At 42.4% G+C, this 22238-nt stretch overlaps 1 protein-coding gene across 1 annotated transcript in view; it reads left to right on the top strand.

The window, feature by feature from the left end:
- The window catches only part of slit3 (slit homolog 3 (Drosophila)), a 268893-nt gene that overhangs the window by 21196 nt on the left and 225459 nt on the right, over window positions 1–22238 (top strand). Inside the window, exons 3-4 of the mRNA XM_078289056.1 lie at window positions 3079–3150; window positions 9255–9326. Coding sequence (XP_078145182.1) covers window positions 3079–3150; window positions 9255–9326 — 144 coding nt within the window. The remainder of the gene's footprint in view (window positions 1–3078; window positions 3151–9254; window positions 9327–22238) is intronic.

Genomic DNA, 22238 nt, shown 5'->3' with positions numbered 1-22238 from the left:
GATTTCTTCCAGATTGTGGCAGAATTGGTCAATTCCAAACAAATTTAGATGTAGGTGAAAACGTGTGCTAGATATTGAACATTTGGCTGGGAAAGTTACGTAATGTGGTTTCACCCGTTGTGTTTCAACAACAAGTGAATTTAATATCCCCTGAAGTATTCCTTTAATTTATTCAAAGAGTCCAAGTGCACTGAGTTTGCCGCAAGGTAGTATGACATCATTCGGCTTTTGATATGGGTCAAAAAAAAAAGTTTAATACTGTCGAATAAAAGAATTATTAGACACATCAGGCCTCACACATGAAATCAATACATTTTCTCTGTTTTCTCCATCTCTCTCCGTCTATGACTAATGCCTGATACGCACCAATATAAAAACAATACCTCATCCTAACGGTATGCCAACACTGACTCCCAGCGTAATGTGTTTGGCTTAGGAGCCCTTGCCTTTATAAACTTCATTCAATAAATCAGCGTGCGGTTGATCCCTCATTTGGACAAATAAACTCTGATAGTTACTCAAAGTTACGTCGTGATTTAGAGCGTTCTCCAGAGTTTGTGAGCTATGCTTTTTAGCAGGAGGGAGAAAATGCAACTACACTGGAATAAACATGCCGGATTAAGGCTGGCTATAATTTATGACTGACGGATTACGATCAGGAGTGTGCGAATAGTGTGTATACTTGTGTGTATATCTATTTGCTCTTGTGTATGCTTGTGTATGTATATGCCTGCTTGTTTGTGTGTGTGCTTGCTAGTGTTTGCGTGCTTGTGTGTGTGTATGTGGTTGTCCCAGTACATATCTGTATACCTGTGTATACACTTGACGTGTTTGCATATCAGCGTATATGTTTGTATCAGCATGCTTGCCTTATTGTTAGCGTATGTATCTGCTTGCATTTCTGTGTATGTATTTGTGCCTGTGTTTGTTTGTGTGTGTGTGTGTGCATGTGGGTGTATTTGCAATCATTAGTGTTAGTAGTTTTGACTTTTTGCTCCAACTGTCATGACTTGTAGTTTGCCTTTGTGTGTGTGTTTGCGTGTGTGTGTGTGCTGGAACAAACATGCTGGATTAAGCCTGTCTATAATTTATCACCGATAGATTAGAATCAGTGTATACATGCACGTGCATTCTTGCATGTGTGTATTTGTGCATGTGCATGTATACGTGTGTGTGTGTGTGTGTGTGTGTGTGTGTGTGTGTGTGTGTGTGTGAGTCTGGTATCCTCCAGTCTCGTGTAAGTTTCAGTCTGTGCGTCCAACAGAGTGTCAGAGTGTGTGTGTGTCTGACTAACTGATATGACAAGCCGTGGATTAATGGCTGAAATACAGCCGCATGTCTAAACATTTTCTTTGAAAGAATATTTATAAGCGAGGTCATGCCAAAACAAGTCCGATTCCACATGGCAGGCCAGACAGCGTCTCTCCACCTCGCTCCGGTTTGATAGAGCTCCGTTAGTCTGCCTTGGCTCTGTCTGTCTTCTTCTATCTCTCTCACTCCATCCGTCTTGTCATTCTGGGTCTGTTTCTCTTTGTATCTCTGCTTCCTCTCTCTCTCTCTCTCTTTCTGCCTGTCTCACTCTCTCTGGCTCTCTCTTTTCCTTCCTATTCTCTCTCTCTCTCTCTCTCTCTCTTTCTGCCTGTCTCACTCTCTCTGGCTCTCTCTTTTCCTTCCTATTCTCTCTCTCTCTCTCTTTCTCTCTCTCTCTCTTTCTGCCTGTCTCACTCTCTCTGGCTCTCTCTTTTCCTTCCTATTCTCTCTCTCTTTCTGCCTGTCTCACTCTCTCTAGCTCTCTGTTTTCCTTCCTATTCTCTCTCTCTCTCTCTCTCTCTCTTTATCTCACTCTCTCTGGCTCTCTTTTCCTCCCTATTCTCTCTCTCTCTCGCTCTTTCCATCTCTTTTTCTCTGCAGCTTCCTCTCCTTTTCCTTTACTTTCTCCTTCCTCTCATCCCATTTCCCTTCTTCGCTCCCTTTGCCCCCCCTCTCTTCCTTCCTCCCTACCTCCCCCTCCCGTCTCTCCCTTTCCCTCCCTTTTCCCTTACTTTCTCCATCCTCGCTTCCCTTTCCTCTCTTACCAATCCTCTCTCCCTTCCTCTCTCCTCCCATCTCTTCCTCTCTCTCTCTCTCTCCCCTCCTCCCCCTCCTGAGATGTCACTCTTAACGTCTTCAGACAGAAAATCTAAACACACATATCTGCGGAGATGTTCTCTCTCTCTCTGTCCCATCTGGAAAACCTTAGATCGCCCTGAAAACATGACAACACACGCAGAGCAGGGCGGGAAAAAGGGGAATATGCATTACATTGGGAGCAGCATTGGAATGACAGAAGAGAGACGGGGAAGATATCCACTGAGAGAGGGAAGAGGGATGGGCTGTTAATTGTTTGTGTTGGCTCGCGAGATCGTGACATTTGTGAAATGCTGCGTTTCTTAAACTTTTGGTCGGGTCTTGTTCGCGCCTGACTCATTTCTGTCCAATTTGTTCAATACACTGATTGCTTGTTTATACAACCAATTTAAAAATGAAAGCAACTCTCTGGATGTTCTAATTCCCCTTTCTATCTTTCTCTGGCAAACACCTAGCGCCTGATTTCGCTCTTTGCTCTGGCCAGAAAAAGAGATTTATCTATTTTTTCCGTGGTTCTCATCACCAGACAAACCGGGGCAATCTGGTTGGGGAGAGTCAATAACCCCCCCACACACACACACACACAACACACACACACAACTACTATCCAGGCACTCACACCCCCAATTATGTGGTTGTCTATCAACTGAACTTAAATTTAGTCATTTTAAAGTAATGCCTACTGTACCTGTGCAATGTTGCTCTGCCGTTCTGCATTTTTTAATCTTCTGATATTCACTGTTTTTGCTCCCCTGTCTTTACTGTCTTGCACTGAAGTGTCACATAATATTTATGTTGGTTTGTTGGTATGTTAGTGTTATTGAATTCTGTATTTGTATAATGATAGTAACTATCACTTGTTCTTCTTGTCTTGTCTTCCTCCTCCCCCTCTGTCTTACTCCTCTCTCTCTCTCTCTCTCTCTCTCTCTCTCTCTATGTCTCTCTCTCTAGTCATCTGGAGGACAACCAGGTCAGTGTTATAGAGAGAGGAGCCTTCCAGGATCTCAAACTGCTCGAGAGACTGTAAGTACAGTGTCTTACATCACCGCTGTGTGTGTGTGTGTGTGTGTGTGTGTGTGGTTGTCCATATGTTGTCTGTTACCCCCCCTCTTCTGTACCATCTTATTCTTGAATGTGTGCATACTGTATAAACTGTATATATTTGTCTGTGCAAGTGCAACCTCATGACATGGCCTGTGGTACGTGTGTGTGTATGCGAGCATGTGTGTGTTGTTTTGGCATCAGTGTAAGATGAGAGAGAGTGTGTGTAAGTGAAAGACCAGGTGTCACCTTGAGGGTCTTTCTCTCTCTCTCTCTCTCTCTCTCACACACACACACAAACACACATGCACATATGTGACTACCTACTGCTGTCTTTCCATTTCGCCAAACATGCACTCACCTTTGACTTCCTACCGCTGTCTGTCCATCTTGTCAAGCATACACACACACAAACACACATTTGTCTTCCTAAAGCTGTCTGTCCACTTTGTCAAACACACACACACAGACACACACACACACACACTCAGTGTACCTGGATGATTTTCAACAAGTCCATCCGCTTTACACATCACATTGGAATCTCACAAACTTCTTGCCGCTGTCTGTGCGCCTGTGTGTGTGTGTGTGTGTGCATGCATGGGTGTGTGTGTATGTGTCCGTCAGCTCACACGCAGGTTCTAGTCAACAGAATTGAGGTGTCAGTGCATACACAACACTTTCCACATACACACACACCTGCATGTTTATGACCCTCTATGTGGGAAAGAATATTTGAAATGACAGGTGGACAGCTTGTAGGAAGACTTGCCTCCATGTTTCCCTGTACAGAGGATTTATGATACTGTAGCATGAGAAGAGGTCAGAGAGTACACACTTTGTGTACTGGCAGTGTCCTGGAAAAACTTTGTATCTCCTAAAAATCAGCTAGACTTTGTAACTACTTTTATAGAGGGCTTTGATGTAACGTGCCCTCTGGCAGCAATATTGGAGGACCTCAGCTCCTGACAACAACGGCTGAGAACATCATTTCTAAACAACTCAATAGAGTAGACATGGCTAATTTCTGTGCAGTTTTTGACACTAAACTAATAATTTCCCCACTGATACATCTGATGGATTCTGTTTAGATACTGTCAGCCTGTTAGCTAGCTAACTGGTCAGCTAACCATCACTGCCTACATCATTAGGCACGTTAGGCAGGTGCCCCTCCACTTGGAAATTAGGAGGGCCCTCCAGTTTTCATCCTTTTTAAAAGTCAAAATTTAGTAAAACTCGAATATTTCATCAATATAATATTTGCAATCGACTATTTATTTAAAAATGAAGCAACATATCTGCTCTGTCTGCATTTAAATAGCATAGTTGCATTTGGATTGCTACACCCCCTTTCCAACACAAGTGGTATATTCCAACCTGCGCTTAAAAATAGCCTACACTACGTACAACACAGAGATGGGACGATGCGATCGTGAATGAAGTGACAGCAATAGTTTGAACCATGAAACGCCAGATGACATTGCAAAATGTATGGGCAAAGAAAAGAAAAAAAACGAACAGTTATGTTTCTCTGAAGACCTTAACTGTGTAAACACCAGAGGTGAAAGGCAAAAAGTTATGTGACCTGACGTTTAGCTAGCTAGCCAACAACTGTTGTTTTTGAGAGTAAGCTAGGTTGGCTAACGTTCCATTTCGTGTTCTGTGCCGAAGGTCTCTCTCTTTGGCAGCTATCTAGCAAAACTGAAGTGAGATGTTTTCAACAGATTATTGAAGATGGTCTGTTAGCAGTGTCAGCACAGAAAAGCAGCAGCAACAGGTAGGATGCCAAAGCAAAAGGATAATGTTGGAGAACAAAAAGATGAGAACTATAATATTCAAAATGAATTAATAATGTTTTCCTGTAACTGGCTTATTTGTCTTTTTTTGGCAATATAGCCTATGAAATCTGTTGTTACCAAACAAGGTGATTGACTTTTTTCTGTACTTGCTAACATATCTAACATTATAAAGAAAAAAAAAAACATTGAGAAGTTGGTATCTTAGAATGAATCATCTCTTTAAATGAATTGGGTTCTCTAATGTAGCATTGAGACCCCAACCCCCCCACATTTACTCAAAGTTAGGCGTCCATGGTTAAGTAGCTAGCAGCTAGCGTTAGTAGTTGTGGTTAGTTAACACCAGTTGCTTTGCTACATTAGCTTGGTGGCTAGTTAGCCAGCTAACTAATAGAACTAATGGAACTACACCCACACAACTATCTGTTTGAGATATCTCTCAGTTTGTAGCTTGGTCGGTACATATTTATCCATTATTTGTGCACAGCAAGTTCTGTAATGGACCTCCATGATGACACCAGCCATGGTTGCTTGGTATTTCTGATGAGTGTCGCACAGTTATCTGCAGGCCCTGTAGGAGAATTGTGTTACAAGGCAGTGAGTTTTCGAGGCACACACATCACCAGCTCACTTTGGCAATGCTTTGATTTCTCCTTCCTCCAAAGTGCAAGGAGGATATCCATTCCTGCTGACAATCGTCACAATAAAAGCATTTCATATTTATGCATGAGCCAAATTCAAGTATATTTTTGTTGGAACTGGTATCTGCAGGGATGTTTTGTCTGAATCATCTTTTCCATTGGGCAATATGTTTGCAGATTCTGTCTGCGGTTGTGAGAGCTAGGGGTTAAGCTGAGTTCAAGTTTTACAGGAAGGTAGAGTTATTCCCTTGTTGAAGATAACACACCTCATGCGCATTCTAGTTTTTGCAGCATTTTAAAAGTTTGCTTGAATATTCGCTCGACAGTTGGATGGAAACATAGCTATAGGCATAGAGTGACAGCGAGATAGAGAGGGAGAAAGCTGTGAATTCAGTCAAAGTGACAACAGACTCCTCTGACACTGGATGAAAGCCTCAGGGAAGCTGAGTGGCAGCAACATGTGTAGCCTATCTTGTCTCCTAAATGGAGATCACACATCCGATAGGGGAAAGTGACAGGCGATGGACTGCTTTAATGTTAAAAGGCTCTTTAATGCGGTGTGTCAGTAAGGGTCAAAGGTTATGGGTAAGGGGGAAGAGGTTAGAGGGCCGAGCTAGTTGTGTGTCAAAACTAGAGATGGCACTGACTAAGACATTTACAAGAGACAATCCTCATGCTTATAAAAAAAATATTTTATTGTTGTATGTGTCTTTAGGTCTCTAGGTTAAGTCTGGGTATTAGGGTGCTGAGTGTTTGAAGATGTCAAAGATGACAAAGTAAAATATACTGTTATCTTTACGATGTAAGGATAACAGTTGTCTATCATTTACAAAGGAATCAACATACTGTAAGAGGAATTTCTCTGTTTCTACTGAGCATTTGAGAAAATATTAGACACAAACATTTCTTTGTATAGCCACTGTATTAATAAAGCTTTCAACCCAGTATTTTATGACACAAACATCTCAATTCCTATAGAAAACATCACTGCGAACATGAGGTTAATCCATTTTAGAAACACCTTTATTGTTTAAACTTACCATTAACAGGCTGATTTTTGCCAACTGTAGTGATGATAATGGTCATCACAGTCAGGATACTGATGGTAATAATGACGATGCAGATTTTATTTTTTACTCAACTGATATTTACATGCTTTTTAAAATGCTTAGTTGACAGGTTGTCTGATGTTGTGTCTGTCAGGGTTAAAGGTCAGGGGTGAGAGGTCACGGTGCTGAGTTAGTGTGATTTGTGGAGTCACAATGTGAAAAACACAACGCTATGTGATCGGCTCCTTGGGGCAAGGGAGTTGATTGTTGACAACATGTGAATAATAAATTCATGTCTTTGGGCAATTCACCTCAAGACATCAAAAGAAACAAAACAAGGAAGCAATGATGGCCTGAAATGACAAAATATGAGGATTTGCTCCTAATGTCCTAAAATTTGGGCAACACATTATTAGCTTCTGTGGATGGGTATTATGGAAATTAGAAGGAGATTTTTTCAACCCAATCCACTTTTCATTGGTGACAGAATAGTGCTCACGTACCATTTCAGATTGGAATATAAGTCTATAAAGACATTCTATAGCTCAAATGAAGCATTAGAGAATATGTGTATAATGCTGATCCAGCACAGAATTAAGTGATTTTCCTTTATTTTTTCTTACCCAGGCAGTGTTAAAGCTTCTGGATTTTGAGATACTAGCCCAGTGAGACTAATTCGCTTCCATCTCCAAACCATTTCTACTGGACTCCATTTTAATTCTGACTAATAAGGATCATTTTCCACATATGAAAAATACACTACCCACAGACTTGCGGGTTGGTAATATCTCATGGCTTTCTTTCCAAAAACGTTATATATCTATTTTGGCAAAAAAAAAAACGCAACTTTAAACTCATCAGTCATTATTTGAAAACACACAAAGGATTCTGCCCTAAAAACCATAACTATTTTGTAAGCAAAGGTCTCAAGATGACTCATAACTGTAATAGTAGCCCATCATGTGCTTTACTTCCATACCAGCTGTCATTTTCTAAGAGTAGGGGTCAATTATTTCAAATGGTGGATATCTAATTTTGGGATGAAGCTCTTTCTTTCCATCGGTGCGTACAGGAGTGAAAGTCGGGGTCTTGTTATCATTATCACAGGGGTTAAAAGGTTGGTGTCTGTGTCTTCTCCAACACAGATTAGACTCGGTGACCCCGCGACCCTCCGCCCTCCTTTTCCTCTCCACGCCTCGTTTCTCAGCCGAAGGCTTTGGTAGCTTGATAAGACCTACACTCCCTCTCCTCACGCTTTCCTCATCAATCTCTGTTTTAGCCGTCCCCACCCTGCTTCTGCACACAGACTCACTCTCCCACATGCACACACACACCCTTCATCTCTTACTTTCTCTTTCTCTCTCTCACACATACACATGCACACACACATCTCACCATCCTGTCACTCTCTCCATCTTCCCCTGCTTTTTCTCTGACACTCCTTCGTAAATAATTGGCGCTGTGTTGAATTCATGTTCAGTTCAACCTATTCAAACAAGGAAGTGTATTTTAAAAGACAGATATTGGAAAACATTGGCCATGAAAAGGTTGTCATTTCATATTTGTGGAGAAATACTTACTAATGAGACAGATTCATAATTCAGGAGGAATGGCCTGTCAGTCTTACGAATGATAATAGTAAATTGAGTTTGAATTCTTGGGCAAATTACTTGCATTTTCTATTAATAATTTTGAAGTTGAACTGACTTTATTTACTCCACCCAAGTAAATAAACGAAGAAAAAGCTTTCACCTTAACTTGGTCAGGACAAACATATGACAGAAAAGATTGAGCCCATTGTTGCAATTTTGGTACACAATGAAATTGGCACTTACCCCCTTAATGCTAATATAATCTTGTTCAGTAGAAACTCAGCTACAAGTGTATCTTATCATAGAGTCAGTTCAAGAGACTATATAGCCTAGCTGCTCAGAGGCCCTAAAGTCAAAAAAGAGACAAAATGGATTCAGAAAGTCACCGAAATGTACGGAAAATACACTCAGAATAGTGTCAATGAAGGGATTTGGAGGGGGAAAATGTTAACTAATCAGTTCTCCTATAGGTGCATGTTTCAGAGGAGATGACTGAGTGGAAGTCTTCTGTCTTCTGATAACGCTTGTACCATACAGACTCCACAAAACCAAAACCCAAATCCTTTTCTCCTTTCTCTGTCAGGTCAGCCGGTCAAAACACAGGAGGGGATGTCAGTGATAACTGGCTTTAGAGAGCTTACAACATGATAACCTAGAACTTACACACACACACAAAACACAGCATGATAACCTGTGGGTCATGATCACAGGAAACCAGACAGACTTTCCCATGAGTTTGGCCTTTGAACTGTGAACCGTTGACCTACGAGGTGACGCAGTTGGCTGGTCAAAGATGGCTGAATCACCTTAGAAGCATGAATCTCAGTGATTGATGTGTGTGTGTGTGTGTGTGTGTGTCAGTCTGTCTGCCTTTTTCTGTTCATGTTGATGCTTCTCTGTGTCTGTCTGTGTTTCTGAATTGCATTGAATTGTATGTACGATATCACACAATTTTACTTTTTCTATAACAGTTTTTCCCTTTCTCTCTCTCCCTCCGTCTCTCTCCAGTCGTCTGAACAGGAACAAACTCCAGTTTCTCCCAGAGCTTCTCTTCCAGTCCAACCCCAAACTAGGACGACTGTGAGTACGCCTCTCTTTCACTTCATCCCCCCCTCATCCCTCTTCTCTCCTTCCCTCACCTCGCGCAGCTCTCTCCGACTCTCCCTCTGTCACTCCCTCTGCTCTTTCCTCTCTCCTCTGATGTGTTACGCGATCCATGTGAAAACACGGGCCGCGGTGCGATGTCTGAACTTTTATTCGGGTTGCGGGTTCAACTCCCGTGCCAGGTGACACAGCGCCGCTCTGTGCTCCTGTCGAGAGGTGAAAAAAGTGTGTGTGTGTGTGTGTGTGAAAAGTGTGTGCGTATGTGTCTTGAAGAGGCAAGGTGTGCCTGGAGTGAATGTTTTCCTTGGAACGGTGAGGAATTTTTATGCGGGAATATGGAGTTTTCCCAGAGTATTCAGAGTGTAAGGGCAGGTCATACTGATGCAGTGAAGCCTCCCTCTCTCCCTCTTTTTCTATCTCTCTCTCTCTCCCATTCTCTCCCTTTTTTCTCTCTCTTTCTTGCAGTCACATAAACATACTCTCTCCCTCTCTTTCTTGTCAAACTCCCACAGACATACAATCCCTCTCTCTCTGTCTCTCTGTTTCTTTCTCTTTTGCAGTCCCATAGGCGTACCCACCCTGTCTCTATTTTCTCCCCTCCTTCTCTCTCTCTCTCTCTCTCTCTCTCTCTCTCTCTCTCTCTAGTCAGGTTTTCTATTTGTCTTGTCCTCAGAGAGTCTCTGTCAGGTTGGGTTGAAGGTTGAAACACCTTCTAAACTTTACTGCTGTTTACATTGGGCTGCCTGCAAGTGGAACTGGAGGTAGACTGTGAGTGTGTATGAGTGTGTGTATGTGTGTATGTGTGTGTGTGTGTGTGTGTGTGTGTGTGCGCGTGGGTGCATGCTCGCTTTAGACTGTATGTGTCTGCAATCAATGTTGTGTGCATTCTTGAGCTTGTATGTGTGTGTGCACATGCATGCTTACAGTATATGCATATACTGTATATATATATGTGTGTGTGTGTGTGTGTGTATGCGTGCATGCTTGCGTGCATGCGTGTGTGTGTGTGTTGCTGGGCTGCGGGACAGAAATAGCAGCGGTGGGACTTTAAACCTCTCAGTTCTCGCTCTTTTATAATGTTTCCATGAGGCAGAACGCCTTGGAAGCGAGTGTAACTTTCTCTGTTTAAAAAATATGGTCATGTTCTCTTTGTGTTTTTGACATTTCTGAATTATTGGATGTTCCAGATAGCCAGCAAGCACATTAGACCAACAAACATTAAACGACAACTCTTCGAGGACTTTTATTCGAAATTTGAAATGGGGTGTTTCAGAAACATAGAATACATTTCAGTTTCAGAGGACTATAATTTTTTCAAAATATGCTCACAGACAGAATATGTTCAATTCAGTTTGAGAACTTTTATTTTGAAATGGATCAGAGGATGGCCTGTACAGTGTGCTCCGTCTATAACGCATAAGTAACACTTACCTGAATAATGTCTGCTCTATCGCTTCTAACTGTATTAGGACTTTAATTGTGAAGTCTGCTCATTCACAGACATCACTGTCATGCAGTTGGAGAACTTTTATTTTGAAATGGACTGGAAAAAGCTGTTCTGAGTAAATAATAATAATGATAATAATAATAATAAATTGATTTGTATATTCCATAGAGCTTTCTCAACATGATCTCTTGTGTTTGCAGAAAAGCCACAGAGAGATTAAGTCTTTTCAGTGGGGAAGAAACTGAAAAACACCAGAAACCCCTCTTTAAAACCCGGAAGAGACTGATAGTGTGTTCCTTCTATTTGTGGTGATGTGTGATATATTGCTGAAGACAGCAAGCTAGACTGTTATGGCTGAAAGCAAATTGTCATTTACGTCAACTGTGGCTTCAGAGATCACACACAGTCAAAATCCCCATCCGAGCATCAATCCACCGTGTGTGTGGACACACGCAGACATACACACACACACGCTTACTCTGTTTTTGTTTCTTTATCTCCCATCCTCTCCCTCTTTATCTCTTCCCCATCCTTCTTTTATTCTTTCTCTCTCTCTCTCTTCCTCTCTCTTTCTCTCTCTCCCTCTGTCTCTATGACTGACAGTCTCATTTCCTCCATCACTTGGCTTACTGTTCTATAAAACCCCTAATTGGTCTCGATAGCTCTTATTTATCACCGGTCTAATAGGAATCCCTATAGAGCTCTCAGACAACTTGGTAAAAGAGTGGAAAGGGTGAACCCGGTCCAAACTTAACATTATAAATCTCATGTTCTTTATATCCCTGCTTCGCCATCAGCACAATCTAAATTACAGTGTCTGGAGTTTCCTCCTCCTCTTTTTTTTTCTTCTTTCCGCTTTCCTCGTTTTTCTCTCCCATTTTTCGGTCCTTTTTATCCCATCCACGCTGTGTTTTGCCGCGTCTGAAGGAAGCGGCGGTAATGAATACTGTGTAGAGGGAAGGAGAGAGAGAGAGAGACATAGAGAACGAGAGGGGGGGGGAGAAAAGAGAGAGGAGAGAATGACAGGGGAGAAAGGGTGATGGAGAAAACGTTTAGGGAGAGGGACGGAGGGAGAGAGAGAGAGAGAATAGCAGCAGGGGGGTAAGGAGGAGGAGAGAGGGAGGTTTGCCGGTGGGTTTCTGGTTTGGGTTCGTAACCTTTCTCCCTGTCAGCCTCGGTTAGATATTAAATAATGGCAGTGTGATAGGAATTACCTCTTAACCCTCCTATTAAAACCCTGTGGTCTGAGGTTTGGAGAGGGGCGGAGAGGGAAGGAGCTGGACTAGCATTAAGGGAAAATAGGCAGGGGTTCGGAGGGTTTGGGTGGGAGGTGAGGGCGAGAGGTATATGGCTAGATAATAGTTTTTACCCAAGACTCTTGGATCCTGCTGGGACGCAGCGGAGTAACGGAGAGGTCGGCTTTGTTTCTCGCTGGGAAATCGCGCCGTTCGGATTGAGCAAGAGCTGCGGCTTGTGACCGGTTGACTAAGACGGATGGGCGATAGGTATGGAGGAGGTCATTTGGGGGGTTGGATGAAAGGATGCTGGTGGAGGATGAAGGGAGATGGAGGGAGAGACGGATGAGATGGATGGAGCGAGCGGAGTCTGCGGCCTGCTAGGTGCTTGGTAGGGGGGGAAAGGAAGAGAAAAGAGGGAGAGAGATAGTCATCGGACGGTGAGATAGATGGATGGAGGGCTGGAGTCTGTGGGTTTCAGTGTGTGCAGTCTGTGGTCGACTCCCCCACAGTTTGCAGAGACTGTGGTATCACACACACACACACACACACACACACACACACACACACACACACACAGCTCGAGCTTTGAGCAGAATACATTTGTGTGAAATTAAATGAACTTTGAAATGTTCATGGTGGCTCAGACGGAAAGATACAAGCCATTGGTTAGCGGGCTGGTAAAATTTTTATTTTTTCTGTGCAACAATGAACATTACAATTTATCTGGGAGGTTTAAATGACTAGAGGCCTGTTAAGCTACTGTCTAATAACACTGACCCCGACTGAGGCCCCATCTTATTATCTTCACTTTCTCCTCTGAGCGTTTCTGTGTGTTTGTGCATGTTTTTTTATGTGTGTGTTGTGTGTGTGTGTGTGTGTTGTGCGCAGGGCCCCTAATGCACCGTCTGTGCGTTTGAACCAGCGTTGGTTTTCTGTCAGTGATACTCATGAAGCAGCAACATTCCCCTCCATTAAAGCAGCTCAGGTTACATTTGATTGGTTTGCATGAGAGGAGAGAGGGGCGAGAGGCGGAGAAAGAGGAGAGTAATGTCAGACTTGAGAGATGTTTCCCCTCTTCCTTCACGACTGTAGCTCCAGCGGGGCCTCGGATGCTGAGCGTTAGGTAATGTAGGAGGTGATTTGGGACATGTACTGTAAACCCTCTAAGGAGTACGTTTCAGTATTTATGGACAGTGACAAAAACTGCTCCTTTTGTTGTAAAGATGCTGAAACCTTTCCTCATCTATTTTACAGATTTGACCTTATGCAATTTATGGACAGACCTTGTCATTTTCTGTATGTAAAAACTGGTTACATTGTATCTCTTAATTGTAGAGATTCTAGACTAATAGCTTATTTTGAGCATGAGGTTAAATCGTTAGAATAGATAGAAACATTCTGAATCTACTCAGGAAATGCAAATGTGTGAAATCCATTCCTTGCTTCAAAAACAACTTTATTGATTGATTACACCACATATAATTTTATACTGAATCATTCAAAGTTCATGTTTAATATAAAACAGTGAAAACTACTCAAATTTACCATAACCAACTTGTAATGTCTGATTGGATATATTGTGTACAATCCTCATTTTTCAATAAAAAAGCTAATGTTAGCACTAAAAAAAACATATTAAGTAACCTAAGATCAAGCCAGCAGATTTCTGTTCGATGATGTCCTCCAGTGGAGTGAAGCTTGTAAACGTTTTTAGTATAACTTTTATCCCGTTCTTTTCTACTGCTGTTGTGTGTTCTCCTGCCCTCACTGTGCCCCATAAAACGCATCACAGCAGGACACCCACAGCCAAACATTCAGTCTAGTGGAGTTTTGGCCTAAGAAGGCGTGTGGAGGCCTAACAGAAGAGGTGAGTTTGGGAGTTTAGGTCCCATCAAAGAGTCTTTGAGCAAGATGCTTTATACCTACCTCATAGAAGTTATTCTGGATAAAAGCATCAATGCCTGAAATGTAAAAGTGCCGTTGGGGGCTGGAATGAGGAAGGCAGAAAAAGGAGGAGTGGATGGACAAAAAGATTCTATTGGGGAAAACGGTTAAAACAGAAGGGAGGAATGATGGATAAGTAGAGGGAGGAAAAGCTCTAATGGTAGAAGAACTGGGACCTGGAAGGTTGCCAGTTTGAATCCCTGGACTGATGACTGGATGTTAATGTGTCATGCTCTTCGCCTCCTTTCAGCCCCATTAGGTCACCCTTGAGCAAGGCACTTAACCTCCAAATGCCTCGGTGCAGCTCCCAGATGTGGAAGTGCGTATGTAGCCCTCCCTCCCCCAGGTTGTTACTGTAAATAGAAGCTGGCTGGTTAAATAAGAGTTGGAAAGGGAGAGGAGGAAAGGGTAAAGGGAGCAGGGGGTCATTTGAGATGCCTTTTCCTCCTAATTAAGTTAATGGAGAAAGACGAGGAGGCAGCCTTTAATCTTGGCTAATTGTCCATTTAGAGGCGACTGCTGGAATGCTACGGCTAGTGTTACAGGAAGTGGGTGTACTCTGCGCGGCTCGTGATTGGCTGCAGCAGACGTGGCCTCAAAGCCGATTGGTGGGGATGATCTGGAAGGGCTAGGGGCAAACGTAAACTGTCTGAACTCACGTTTTCCGTCTCTCTTGCTCTCTTTCACTCATTCACCTGCTCATTCTTGCACTCCCTCACTGTCCCTTTCTCTTTTTCTCTATCTTTCTCACACACACACACGCACACACACACACACACACACACACACACACACACAGAGTAAACAGCTTTGATGTTTGTATTGCTGTCAGGAATCTAAGATTGTTTTCTTGTCACTAGGCTCCAGGCCCTCTGTTTGGTTTTCACGCCACTGGGTGCTGGCGAGAAACAAATAACTCTCAACCACACACACACACACACACACACAACATCTCGCTCTCACGCCACCTCTCCCGTTGATTTAACACCACAGGCGCTGGACGGAGAATTGTAGGTCTGCGTGTGTGGGTGCGTGCGAATGTGTGCGTGTGTGTGTGTGTGTGTTTGTGTGTGTGTGTGTGTTGGTGCGTGGCAGACTTTATACTAACCACACACCCACTACAGAACTTCCTAATAATTAAACATGACTCAGAAGTACAAACCATGGTATGCAGCTGCACCACAAGGCCCATGCACTGCAATACACTGTACGTTCGTGTCTAACAAGTATATCAGTCTGGCACTTAGTCTTAAAATCTTACTTGACATAATTTTTTCCTAAAACAAGGGAAAACGTGCCACTGGGTTGAGAGAATTTCCCATTTGTTGCAGTGTAGGTTGTGGCATGCAGCTGCACCAGGAGGCCCATAGGCTCTGGGACGGAGTTGCACCACAGGGCCTACACTGATAGCATTCAGGGAAAGGAAGAGTTTTAGAGGACCAGAGCTCTTCTAAAATAAGGCTGCTCTTAGCGGCTTGTGTGTGTGTGTGTGTGTGTGTGTGTGTGTGTGTTTCCCACAGCCCAGACGGCAGTGTGATTTAGTCCAAGACATATTTAGATAAATACACACTACAGAGATACTGAAAACCGAGAGAGAGAAGGAGAGAGAGAGAAAACCACTCTCACTCTATCAGTTTGCACAAATGATAATGGGATAACTAGAGAGATTTGGAGAGACCAAGAGAACTTTAATGCCAAAATGAATTATCCAAAATGAATTATCTTCCATTTGCAAAAACAAAGATGTCTCCCACTCTCACAAAATGATTGCTGAAATGAAAGTAAAGCACATAACCTAATGCTGCTTCAGTAAATCATCATCTTACAATCTTTGCTCAAGCTTTTCAGGATGGGATTGACTTTTTCTTTCTTCCTTTTTTTTATTATTAAATACTGACAGATGAATTTCAAGGCAGTCAAATGTTTCCAGAAGTGGTATATATAGTGTTTTTGATTTAAAGTGAATGAGAGAGAGAGGGAGAGAGGGGCTGTTTGAGAGACATGAGTCTTGATTTAAAGGTGTTGGGTTAAGCCTCCATATAAACCTGAATGGGCTTCTCTTCTCTTTCTGTCCATTGAAAAGAAAAGGATTTAGCTCATAGACATAATCCCTGTCTGTGAAACCAGCCAAGAATGTAAGACTGAGAGAGAGAGAGAGAGAGAGAGAGAGAGAGAGAGAGAGAGAGAGAGAGAGAGAGAGAGAGAGAGAGAGAGAGAGAGAGAGAGAGAGAGAGAGAGAGAGAGAGAGAGAGAGAGAGAGAGAGAGAGAGAGAGAGAGAGAGAGAGAGAGAGAGTACACAGTGGCAGATCTCTCACTTTCTCTTCGTCTTCCTATTTGTAACCTCCCTTTACCTCTCACTGCTTTTTCTCACTCTCTTTATCAGCTCTCTCTTTTTGTGACCTCTCTTTCTTTGTTTCACTCTATCTTTCTCTCTCCCTCTCTCTATCTCTCACACATACAAACACAAACACACACACACACACACACACACACCAATTGAGACATGCTCCTAGGCACACATGCACAAACATACACAAAAACACACACACACAAACTGTTGTAACCTCACTGCTCCCGGTTCTGCTTACAGCAGTAACATATGAATAACATTTTGTTGTTTTTATTTTTAAACTTGGCAACTTTGCCTAATAACCTGGCATTTAGTTTAAATGACTTTCTTTTTTCCCTCTCTCTCTCTCTGAATGTTCTCCAAGTTTTGTTCTGTGTGTGTGTGTGTGTGTGTGTGTCTACATTCATGTTTTTGATCTCTTGTAACTTATGTGTATACACAAGCTTGTGTACCTATGCTTGTGCACTTTGTTCAGCATAATTTGTGAATAAAAATGCATTAAGTCTGTGTTTTCTTGCAGCGAGAGCGATCCAGCAGCCAAAGGTCTTGAAGTTTGTGTGTGTGTGTGTGTGTGTGTGTGCATGTTTGTGTGGATGTGTGAATAAAACAAGCCAGCTCGTTTCTTCGTGGGGGGATTTCACCAGCCAGGCAGTCTTAAAGTTCACGGCTGCAACACCTTTCCCTTTCAGCTGCCTACTTTAGCAGCTAGCCAACTAGCTAGCCCGCCGCGGGGCCAGAACCTATGAAACGCTGGTGGGAGGCTGGGGGCCCGTAGATTTTTTTTTTTTTTTTTTTTTTATATATATGGCAAAGAATTTTTATATGTGTGCACTGAAATAGCACAGAGGCTGCATGTGGTAGTAATTTAACCTCCCAAATAAAGGTGGGTTGGATGGGGGAAGTAGCCGCGTAGCTGCTAGCTCACATTCAGTTCTGTTAAAACTCACCGACTTTCCCCTTGACCCATTTACTCTAACGGGCCACAGGGGTGTGTATGTGTATGTGTGTGTATGTGTGTGTGTGTGTGTGTGTAGGAGTGTGTATGTATCTGTGTGTATGTGTGTTTGTGCTTGAGGGTGCGTGTGTGCGTGCATGCTTGTGAGTGAGTGTGTGTTTTAATGTGTGTGTGTATGGATGTAGATGTCTAGATATGTGTGTGTGTGTGTGTGTGTTTTTGTATGTATGCATATACATGGTCCCCCATGCCTGCCAAATGTGTGTACATATTTCGCTGATTACTAATGTGTGTATCTGTGTGTATGTGTGTGTGCGTATTTGCTTGTATGTTTGTATATGTCTTGCATCTGTTTGTATATGTCTACGTATATATATGTCTCTCTGTCTTGGCAAGTGTGTGTTTGTCTGTATGTGTGTGTGTGTGTGTCTGTGTGTGCCTGTACACATTTAAGAGACAGGGAAAACTTGATCCGGGGCCAAATGCACTCACACAGTGTTTGTTTAATCACAATTTAGGTTTACATGAGAACGCTAATCAAAAACAGACTTGGCTCCCTGGAAAGCTGGAGGAGGAGGAGGAGGAGGAGGAGGAGGAGGAGGAGAGAAGAGAGGAGGAGATGAATGGGATAGGAATGAGGGGAATGGGAGTATGGGATTGGGAGGAGAGGAGAGAAAACGAGCCTGGATGACAGGTGAAGACAGGAGAAGAGAGGGGAGGAGGAGGGAGAGGGGAGGAAAAGACAGAATAAAAGGGGAAATGGGAGAGGAGAGGAGGACGGGAGGGGAGGACGGAGGAGAAAATAGGGCAGTAGATACCCTCTGTGTATAGGAGCTTTAGGAGAATAGAAGCTTTTGTTGATTGTCGACCAGGTTTTTTTTTTTTTTCCTCTTACAGACTAGACTAATGATCTGGCTCTGATTTGAGATGCTTTATTTTTCCTAAAGGATGCTTTAAAAACCTGGCAACTGGCTGCGAGCCTCTGTGTGTGTGTGTGTGTGTGTGTGTGTGTGTGTGTGTGTGTGTAGGGGTGGGGAGGCAGTAGTAAAATCCCATTGGATTCCAACACACTACACTCCATCAATGACAGAGTTAAACCGCTAAACAAATGTAATGTTCCTCATAATCATATTCATGTGTTCAAGCTGCTGAAAAAGTCGTAATTTTTCCTCAACAAAGATTTCACTCCTGAGTCAGAGTTGCGTTTTCTTCATAGTAAGCCTCATTATTTAAAATCATTTTTTAAACTTTCACATGGATTCAGCAGGGCAGCAGGGAGACTTGGTGGTTAGGGAGACCGTCCCGTTTCTGAAAGGCCACTTCAACAGCCATGCATCCTGCTGAAGTGTCCTTGAGCAAGAGAATAAACCCCTGCCTGCTTGCTCATGATAACTCTTTAAAGTCACAATTAAACCGCATTCTGGGAGCATCTTGCTTCCTTAATGTGATGTATTCCCTGTTGAAACAGGATAGTGGGGTGGGACATAACACAATCATTCAAAAGTGTAAACCAATGGGACATCAGTTAGGGAGAGAAATACAGTTTTATTCGATGGGAGGGGTCGTAGGGGCGGGATTGTTAAAAAATCTGTGATGGTTTCATTGGTTGAATTTTTTATGTACGTCTCCTGCTACACGATGAAGTCACCACTAAAGATTTTATTCCAGGACATAAAGATGTTTTGCAGGAAGTAAAAGTAATCAGATGTTGATTTTGATGTTGATGTTGTCATTTTTCTTTGGCATGAATTGTCAAATCGGTGTATGGTATGATAGTTAGAATGAGTTTAGTCTGTAAAACTGTTATTCTGCCATTCAAGGACTGATGTTACCCACTGTTGTTAAATATACCATGGTTCACTTTAATTGTTTGCTATCAATCATATTGTAACAGTAGGTATCAATTTTTTCAAATGGTGGCTATCTTGTTTCAAAATAAATCTCTCCGAGTGTTTTAGCAGCTGAAACCCGAGCTACAGTATAACTGCTGCTGTAGAGTTATGGTGATGTCATCTGAGGGTGTCTGTCTTCAATCTCCTCCTGAATTCTGGGAAACGGTGTTTCCAGGTTATTTACTGTAAGGTGACATGTGGGCCTACAGTCAGTATAAATCGATGCTTCGGCCCGGTGTGGGGCCAAATACTGCCAAAACCACTGTGTGTGTGTGTGTGTGTATGTGTGTGTGTGTGTCTTTGTAAACTGATAATGTTGTGTGGGACCAAAAACTACACTATATGTTTTGGATAGTGTGATGTGTGTGTATGTGATGAATCTTAGGGTTTAGTGAATGAATGCTAGTCAATGGAATTGTTCTCATAGATATTGGTGTGTGTGTGTGTGTGTGTGTGTGTGTGTGTGTGTATGTGTGAGTGTGTGTGTATATATAAATGTATAACTTTGTGTGAGGTCTACATAGCTACTATGCTTTCATTGTTGACGATTATTATGGCTGCAGACTTTACTGCATGGCTGGAACTGGCTAATGTCTCTCTGACTGCACACACACACACACACACACATGGACAGACATATGTAGGTGTCTAGAGAGTCATGCATGCTGTGTTTGGGCCTACAAGTTTATGTGTGTGCGCATTTGTGTGTGTGTCAGAAGTTAGTCCTGTGATTTATACTGTTTAAGTAAAGTCTGATTGTTACAAATGAACCTAAACTGTTATTATTGCTCTGGCGTAATCAGAGTCACACACACACACACACCCACAGAGTGACACACAAACACTCTTTGTCTCTCTCGCTTTCTCCCTGTCACACACACACATGCACACACACACACACACACATAGTAACAGAAACAACACAGATATACACGGCGTCTCACGCACAACCATGGAGAGACACAAACAAACACAAACCAGTTCTGTCGCTCTTTCTCTCTCTCCTCATCCGTCTCTTTCTGTCATACAAACACATCGTCACATATACACTCACAAAGGCCGGGCACGCACATGTGTTGCAACTGATTTAAAAGTTAGATTAGTGAATATATATATATACATATTCAGCAGTAATATTTCCTTCCGTCCTTGCAGAAACGTCTCGTGATCGGGTGGAAAAGCCATGTGACTCTAAATCGATCCATTGAAACCTAGAATAGTGAAATCTGTAGCAGTAGATCTACACACTTACTGCTTCTAGTGTCAGATTAGGTTCAGTAGTATACATTTTTCCCACAATCATTGCAGAAAAAATAGTTTTTTGAGACAGTGAAAACAAGGCCACACTGTAGGTACGTACTAAGTCAGTGAGCGGACAGTGGGAGGGAGAGAAGACTTTTCCTTTTGATGTTCTTTAATGAAACATAACGCAGAGGGGAAAAAAAAACTTTAAAAGCTCACCAACTCCCACACATATACACACATAAAACACATGCAACAACAACAAAACTGAGTATACCAAATATGTACAGTGCCAGCAGCCCACGCAAACACAACTGACATACAGTCAGAGCTGCTTCTAGCACTGTAAATATTGTGTTCTGCAGCCTGGTAGAAAGAAAGAGAGTGAATAGAGAGAAAGAAAAGGCAGAGAAGGGTGTGAGAGAGAGATTTGGACATACACAGAGAGTGTGTGTTAGAGAGACAGGCAGGGATAGAGTGAGACAAGGAGACATACAGTATACTAAGGAAGAGAGAGACAGTCAGAGAGTTAGACAGGAGAGAATTGTACAAAGAGAGACAAAATTACATCAGATAGATAGATAGATAGATAGATAGATAGATAGATAGATAGATAGAGGTAGAGAGAGAGAGAGAGGAAGAGCATTAGCCACATGAATGGGGTGAGAGGAGTTTTAACCAGGCCTCCTCTAAATACAGAGCTCCGCAAACCCACTTTAAACCATGTAGAGATATATTTATACATCACACACACACACACACACACACACACACACACACACATACACACACACACACACAGACACGTCAGTCAGAAACATGACTTTACGACTTCATTATGCAACATTTGGGGCTACAACTTTTGAACTCTAAAATAGTTCCAGTAAATTTGCTACATTTAAATTTATATTTATTCTTTTATTTGGGGCACATATCCAAAACTGGTCTTCAAATTTCATTATTTGAGCCCGGATCTAGAGTCATTTGAATTAATTTATATCTTGACCTTTACAGAGAGCATTATAAGTGAATCCGCCCAAACTCTGGTGAATCTTCACCTAGCAAATGAGGGCATACTACCACGGCTAAAACCTAGCTCATATTTGTTAGTGAAATAAATGAAAAGATAACTGAGGAGAGTTGCAAGTGGGAGACGGTTATTTTTAGGCTAAGAAAGATAATTAAAGATGCTAAAAAGCCATGACGGTTTGTGTATGTTGTTCAAATCTGGAGTTACAAACATGAGGGTTTATCTTGTTTGGGTTGAAAATTCTTCTCACGGCTGAAAATGTGTGTAGACGTCACTGGCTGCTCTGTGTGTGTGTGTGTGTGTGTGTGTGTGTGTGTGTGTGTGTGTGAAAGAGAGACACAGAGAGATATCAGCCGTTTTGTTTGTGCCAGTGTGAACTAAACAAGCGAAGGGAATGTGCATTTTTCTCTGTTCAAACAAAGAAATATGAGACCATTCAAAAATTCTCTCCTCTCCTTTCCTTTCCTTTCCTTTCCTTTCCTTTCCTTTCCTTTCCTTTCCTTTCCTCTCCTCTCCTCTCCTCTCTGCTCTTTCCTCTTCTCTTCTCTTCTCTCATTTCTTTCTTCTGTTTTCTTTTCTCCTGTCCTTCACACAAACTTGATTTTGACAGGTTAACACATTCGCTAGCCAAGCAGGGCAGCAGTGTTTACGTAGACATCTGATTCCCTGTCAGACCTATGTGTGTGTGTGTGTGTGTGTGTGTGTGTGTGTGTGTGTGTGTGTGTGTGTACTTGCGGGTGTATGCACAAACGTGTGTGTTTGCACACATAGGAGCTACGTGTGCATGTG

The sequence above is a fragment of the Centroberyx gerrardi genome, chromosome 16 (genome assembly GCF_048128805.1).
Source record: "Centroberyx gerrardi isolate f3 chromosome 16, fCenGer3.hap1.cur.20231027, whole genome shotgun sequence".
Taxonomy (NCBI): Eukaryota; Metazoa; Chordata; class Actinopteri; order Beryciformes; family Berycidae; genus Centroberyx; species Centroberyx gerrardi.
This window is presented reverse-complemented; position numbering and strand designations above follow the sequence as displayed.